The sequence below is a fragment of the Rutilus rutilus genome (assembly GCF_951802725.1).
Source record: "Rutilus rutilus genome assembly, chromosome: 5".
Classification (NCBI taxonomy): domain Eukaryota; kingdom Metazoa; phylum Chordata; class Actinopteri; order Cypriniformes; family Leuciscidae; genus Rutilus; species Rutilus rutilus.
In genome coordinates, this window is record NC_140213.1 from 19,513,446 (window position 1) to 19,521,027 (window position 7,582).

General features: G+C 42.7%; 1 protein-coding gene across 1 annotated transcript; it reads left to right on the forward strand.

Annotated features, from left to right (window-relative positions):
- Positions 1-3,756: 3,756 nt before the first annotated feature.
- Positions 3,757-7,258, forward strand: LOC311290467 (extracellular calcium-sensing receptor-like; the record flags this gene model as incomplete). The annotated part of the gene is made up of 6 exons (XM_084408956.1): positions 3,757-3,977; positions 4,240-4,531; positions 4,708-5,529; positions 5,637-5,864; positions 5,966-6,089; positions 6,170-7,258. 6 exons carry the CDS (start codon positions 3,757-3,759, stop codon positions 7,081-7,083), a joined length of 2,601 nt encoding a protein of 866 aa, XP_084265082.1. The 3' UTR covers positions 7,084-7,258.
- Positions 7,259-7,582: the final 324 nt, after the last annotated feature.

Genomic DNA, 7,582 nt, shown 5'->3' on the forward strand with positions numbered 1-7,582 from the left:
TAGCGCTGAGTGTGGGAACTACAGTTTCTCTTCCACTGACAGCTAGTGGGGGACCTGATGGGGGGTGCGCGACGGTGGATGTCACTTCAACATTACAGTGATTAGGGCACTCATAGTGTTTGTCGTTGCGGGGAATCCATCTAGTTTGGGGGGCCCCTCTCACGGAGCAGTACTGGAGAGTGATAGCGCTGTCTCACTGTGGTGGTTTGTTTACAGTGGTTGATACTGTTTGACGAGGGCAGATACACAACCTAAACGACCGTGCAGCCATCGGGGGCCCCCTTCAGCTGGGGGCCCTAGGCAGCTGCCTACCTTGCCTACCCCATTGCGACGGTTCTGGGTGTGAATAGTAGCTGCCTGGCTATTTTCCCAACAGTACATGAATGGCGATGAACATGGCTGATTTTGTGTGAGCCGGAACCATACCTATATACAAGAGTTTACAGAAAATGAGTGGAAATAGAACGACAGGAGGAGGTTGCGATCGCTCAACAGCCCGAGGACGTGAGGATGAAAACCAACACGAACTGGTGGTGTGAATGTGGGGGAATATGCCGACTGAAAAAGAGTGTCTGTGCTGTGGCGAGTGGGACAAGTTTCTGCCATCGATAACCAGGCTCAACGTGTCAGATCAAGATGAGCGTGCCCGCAGTTGGCAGTACTCGATTTTTTTTTCCGGTGTGATAAAGTGAACTGGAAAAAACGCCCCACGCCGAATAGACCAATGGACAGCTGTCCACAGAGTAAGTGATTATTTTAAACATGACACATGTATAGTAAACTGCTTGTAGCCTTCTCCTCTCTAGTAGTTATACTAAAACTCCTGAGTCAAAAAAACCAGGCTAACTCGGTGAGAGAAATATAGCTAACTTAGCCCTCAGTCATTTCATTTTACAGGTAACGATAACAGCGATTTTTATTTTAGTTTGGTTGTTCATGCTAAACAGGTTGAATTCAACATGAGGTTATACTAGAGGAGGCTAACGTTATTTGAACCGTAGTCTATATACAGCTTCTCAGCATCTATCTTATAACCGAATAAAGACACAGATTAACATAAGGAAGAGTAATAAAAGACAACTTACATGTGCACTTTGTTCTGCCTGTGCTTTGAAAATAGATGGGATGGGGACAGCCGTATGTTTCAGACGTAGTACTGTCTTTCTGGGCCCATATTCCATTTTTTCAAAGTAACTTAGTCCTCCGGTGCAAAATGTTCTTCGCAAACACGATACTGTTTGATTTTGTAGAGAGGCGTTGAAGTACAGATCTCCAGAGCAGCTAGCCATTTATTTCTCAGTTCCACATTCGATAGAATTCTGTGAAACATTACATTCGTGTATGTCCTTTGCTTGTTCTCACAACCTTTTGCTACGCAGATAATTACCATGTTTGCTGTAACTGTAGCTGTAACTTCTCAAAAAAAACAATCCAAAAGCGAAGACACTCGGTGCAGGTCACGCGTGTTGTTCTTCTGTGTTTTGACTCGTTGCACACCGGTATGTTGACAGAAGTCGTGGGATTTCATGTGTTGCGTGATATCTCTGCGCCCAAGTAGCAGTGCTTCGCCTAAGTAGCCGTGCTTCGCCTGTGCTTCCCCATAATATAGTCCCAAGTCAATATCTGCCTAAGAAATCACCTATTGTTAATCTGCATCGCTATTTGTACTCGTTGTGAATACGCAGGCCACAAGAAGTAATTACGTGGGTTTTAAAAAAATTTTTTATCACTTTTACTCAGGACATGCTAGCTGGCAACAAAGGATTCCATTCATTGTGCTAAGCTAAGCTAGCGCCGACCCTGTCAAACTAAAACAATGCATGCACTGAGACAAAAATGCATTTACCCACCTATCTAAATGTATGAAAGAATATGAATAAGCCCAATTTCAAAAAACGGTGGAGTGTTCCTTTAAGCAAAAGAGGTTCCTAACCCAAAAGAGGAACACCAGGCTGCAAGTATCTCCCCAGTGACCTGAATGTGCACAAGATGCATGAGCTCTTTGAGGCTCAAAGCCATGCTCAAACCAGCTATTCCCTCTATTACTCAGTGTTTTCCAAGGAATTCAATCTTGGCCTCGGTCACCGAGCTACAGATGCATGCGCTGATTGTGCCAAGTACAAGATCAGGATTACAGACCCAAACCTTACTGACACAGAGGATGGAATCGGCATCATTCATCTTGCATCGTCGCAGAGTGCGTTTTTTATGACGTTAGGCAGGGTTGCTGAAGGTCATGTGACCCTCTGTTTTGATATGATGCAAAACCTGGTCCTTCCAAAAACCGCGATAGGACAGGCCTATTACTCACGCCAGATGTATCTGTACCTGTTTGGTGTGGTTGTGCACCATGGGGAGAACAGTTACCAGGCAAAAGATGATGTCCATCTGTATGTGTGGCAGGAGAATGATGGTAGCAAAGACAGCAATATGATTGCTTCTGCGCTGAATGACTGCCTCAAGGTTCAACTTCAGGACAAAGTCAGCAAATCCAGGGGGCTTCGGCTGTTCAGCGACTCTTGTTGTTGGGCAGAACAAGAACATGAGCATGGTGTCCATGCTGATGGAACTTTGGCAGCTTTTCCCCAACCTTGGCATAGAGCACATCTTTCCAGTACGGGGCCACAGTTACCACGCCATCCTGCAGCAATTCAGGCAACGTTCATGTTTATGGCACAGACTGGGAGGCGTTTGATTACAGGTCAGCCACAAAAGACTGTGTTAAGGCTCAGAGGAGCTTTAAAATCAGTGAAGCACGAATGCTTGACTTGAGTACCAACAAGGTGGGTGTAAAGATGACTTACAATGGGGAGTATTGTTTCCATAGTGTGTTAAAGCGGGGCAAGCGATGGGCTGACCTGAAACCTGAGGTACTTCCGGAGCAGACCTCTGTTAAGGCCGCAAAAAAGAGAGATGTGCTGGCACTATTAGGAGCAATAGGTGTGTCTGATGCTGTGAGGGCTTTTTATGATGATGCACTGTATCAGGTGACAATGCAGGCCTGAGTGATGAAGAGTGATCCATGCTAGTGATGAAGATATCTCTCTCTCTCTCTCTCTCTCTCTCCTCTCACACACTCAAAGCACATCTCACACACAGACACTATGTGATTTTTTTTTTATGTATAGCAGACAATGGTCCTACTGTTTTACAGGTTCGACACTTTACTGTATGCGTTACTGAATGTACTGCACTATTGAATGCATTATTGAATGTTGAATATTGCATGTTTTTGAAAAAAGCTCCTCATTTACATGAATTGCCATTGTGGAAAACCTGTTCAGTTCAGAGAAAAAAATTGTACTGAAGATGTAAAAAAAAAAAAAAAAAAAAACTTAGGCACCTAGAGGAAAATCTATTAATATACTGACCTCTGGTGGAAAATTTAGGAATGTCGGCATACATTTGGACTAACCTACTATTTGTCTCATCTATCTACTGCATAATATATGCAATATACAAGTCACCAGTGCTAAAAGGTTTTTGTTGTTGTTGTGTTTTTTTTTTTTTTTGTTAAAGGGAGGTTAATTTTACCATTAACAAAGTGTTTAATGAGCTTACCATTAACGTAGTGAAGGCAAACACTAGAACAAGTGGCAGATTTAAGTTGCCATTCATCAAACTACAATTTAAAGAGAAAAGTATTTCCTGATTTCATTGGAGGTCTAATTGGCACCACCTGCTTTTTTAAAGCAACAACCCACACAGTCTTTATTATAAATAACAGCCATGTGGGTAAGCTAGAAAGAGATAGAGATGTGGATCACTCTTCAAATCTGCCTGTATCTGTCTTTCAACTGTATCTCTGCAGTTTCAGTCCTCAGGTCAGGCATCTGTCAGCTCCAGGGACACTTCAAGTTAAACGGGATGTTCCAGGATGGAGATCTTATACTTGGAGGTCTGTTTGAGGTTCACTTCCTCACAGTGTTCCCAGAGCTGAGCTTCAGAATGGAACCGGAACCACCTTACTGTGAGCAGTGAGTCTGAGACTTGTAAAAGATAAATGAAGAAAACTAAAACATAGCTAATGAACTGTCTTGTAATTATAAATTGCCTGTACTTTTTTTTATTTATCAGAATTAATTTGATCTATTGCTTTATTTGTTTATTTTTGCACAAAAATCTGAGTTTGTAATTCAAATGAAGAGTGTATAATTTACCATATGAGAATGTTGGAAACTGTTTTATACCATCAATTCATAAACACTGAAATATTATAATTTATCTTGCTTTTTATAGGTTTGATAAGGCAAGTTTCCAGCAGGCACAGACTATGGCCTTTGCTATACATGAGATCAATAAGAATCCAAACCTACTTCCTAACATCACTCTTGGATACCATCTTTATGACAATTGTGTAAAGTTGGGAGTGGCATTCAGAGCTGCTACAGCTCTGGTTAGTGGGACAGAGGATTCCTTCTCCAATCTAAACTGTGCTGGCCTACCACCAGTGATTGCTATTGTGGGGGATCCGGGGTCTACTCACTCAATTGCAATCTCCAGTGTATTGGGGCTGTTTAGAGTGCCTATGGTAAGTGTGAATGTGAAATGCAAGATTTTATTTATTGTTACATTTTAATTGTAATAGATTAAAATTACAGTCTGCATATAATGCTTCCAAATATTTCTTTCTCGTTTGCTTGTGTGTGAAATATCTCGTACTACACAGAAGACTTATTTGCTGCTCATTTGTGTCTCTTCTATAAGGTTAGCTACTTTGCCACCTGCTCCTGTTTGAGTGACAGGAAAAAGTACCCCTCTTTCTTCAGAACAATACCCAGTGATGCCTTCCAAGTGCGGGCTATGGCACAGATCTTGAGGTATTTTGAATGGACCTGGGTTGGTCTTCTCTACAGTGATGATGACTATGGCATCCATGCCTCTCAGTCCTTCCACAAAGATGTGCAGCTATTTGGAGGTTGTGTTGGCTTTTCTGAAATGCTGCCTCGTGATAATAACCGTAGAGATATTCAGAGTATAGTGGGAGTGGTTCAGGCCTCTACAGCTAGAGTGGTGGTGGTGTTCTCCACTGAAGCCTATTTGTTACCACTGATGGATGAGGTGGTATTGCAAAACGTGACAGGCAGACAGTGGATTGCAAGTGAAGCTTGGGCTACTTCACCTGTGTTTCACACTCAGCGTCTTTTGCCTTTCCTGGGGGGCACACTGGGCATCGCCATCAGGCGTGGGGAGATCCAGGGACTTCGTAAATTTCTTTATTACCTCCGCCCTGACAACAATCCAAGAAACAATATGGTAAGAATCTTCTGGGAAAACATGTTCGGGTGCAGTTTTGATGCTGGAGGCAGAGAGGTAGAGGGAGAAAAAAAGGGTTGTTCAGGGCAAGAAGATCTGAACAGCACAGAAACAGCATACACTGATGTTTCAGAGCTGAGGGCATCTTATAATGTGTATAAAGCAGTTTATGCCCTTGCACATGCGATTCATGATCTGATGCAGTGTGAGGAGGGCAGAGGACCATTTAGTGGAAACAGATGTGCCGACATAATCAACCTGCAGCCCTGGCAGGTATAGCAGAAATACTATATGAACACAGAAGGGAAACAAATAATTCTACATGTTTATACACAATATAGAAACACATATAACACCTGTCCTGTCTGTAACCTGTACAGGTAGTCCATTACCTACAGAAAGTGAACTTCACCACTGGCTTTGGGGATCATGTGTCATTTGATAAGAATGGAGATGCTCTGGCCATCTATGATGTGATGAATTGGCAGCCGAGTTCAGATGGTACGATAAGGGTCAGCACAGTCGGTGTAGTGAATGAAGGGGCTACAGCAGGGAAGGTGCTCACACTAAATGAGGATGAAATATTCTGGAACTTTGAGAACAAAAAAGTAATTAATATATCATATTCATTTCAAAACTAGTATTATACTTCACACAGACACACACATGCATCACTAAAAAGAGTGATAACAGATATTGTGCCCCTTAGCCCCCACGGTCTGTGTGCAGTGAGAGTTGCCCCCTTGGCACCAGACGAGCCAGGAAGAAGGGCCTTCCTGTCTGCTGTTTTGACTGCCTGCCATGCAGAGATGGAGATATTTCTAATACAACAGGTAAATCCATGTTGTCCTATTCCAAAATCTAAATGTATATTGAAAGATCATTTTCTTTTCAAATTTTGTTTTACACACAGATGCTATTGAGTGCACAACATGTCCAGATGAGTTCTGGTCAAGTCCAAATAAAGATTGGTGTGTCCCCAAAGAAGTAGAGTATCTGTCATATGAGGAACCTCTGGGCATCTCTCTGACCACTGCTTCTCTGCTTGGCACCTGCTTCTGCGCACTTGTGATGGTCATCTTCGCTCATCATCGTAGCACTCCTGTAGTACGTGCCAACAATTCAGAGCTCAGCTTCCTGCTGCTGTTGTCACTCAAACTGTGTTTTCTTTGTGTGCTATTGTTCATTGGCCGGCCACAGGTGTGGACATGTCAATTAAGACATGCTGCATTTGGCATAAGCTTTGTCCTGTGCGTCTCCAGCATCCTGGTCAAGACTATGGTAGTAATAGCTGTGTTCAAGTCATCTCGACCTGAGGGTAAAAGTGCCATGAAATGGTTTGGTGTAGCTCAACAAAGAGGCACTGTCATGTCCCTAACTGCCCTTCAGGTTCTGATATGCATAGTATGGCTAACTACTTCATCCCCAACACCCTATAAAAACAGCCAGTATATCACTTCTAAAATAGTCTACGAATGTTCTATTGGCTCCGTGGCTGGTTTTTCTATGCTGCTAGGATACATTGGCTTCCTGGCAGCGATAAGTTTCCTCTTAGCCTTCCTGGCAAGAAACCTTCCGGATAATTTTAATGAAGCCAAATTCATTACCTTCAGTATGTTGATCTTCTGTGCTGTGTGGATTGCATTTGTTCCAGCATATGTGAGCTCACCAGGGAAATATGCAGTGGCTGTGGAAATATTTGCTATTTTAGCTTCCAGTTTTGGATTATTGGCGGCCATATTTGCCCCGAAGTGCTACATCATCCTTTTACATCCAGAGAAAAACACTAAAAAAGTCATCATGGGAAGAGCCACACAAAATAAATAGTTAACATAAACTAGACATTTTTACATTGAGAAAAAAAATAAAGAAAAAAAACTGTGAACTGTGATCATGTTTTAGTCTTCAATATATGAATTAGGTTTCAAATGGCTAACACTTTACAACGGTTTCCCTATATATACAACAAAAACAAGACAGTGATGGTCTTGATTATATTGGCCACATTTAAACTTGATATTAAAAGTACACTATTAATAAACAAACAGAAGAACGTCTCGGGTTACGACTGTAACCCTCAGGGAACGAGACGCTGCGTCGACAATCGACACATTGGGGAACGCCTTCAGCGTGATGCATCTGAAGCCTGTATGGAACTAGTCCAATCTTGATTGGTATTGCGTCATTACGTCACTCGTGACATCACATGTGATGGTGATGTGGAAGCTATAAAAGGACGCCGGATCACAACAGCTTCATGCTGAAGGCGTTCCCCAATGTGTCGATTCTCGACGCACTGGGGAACGCCTTCAGCGTGATGCGTCTG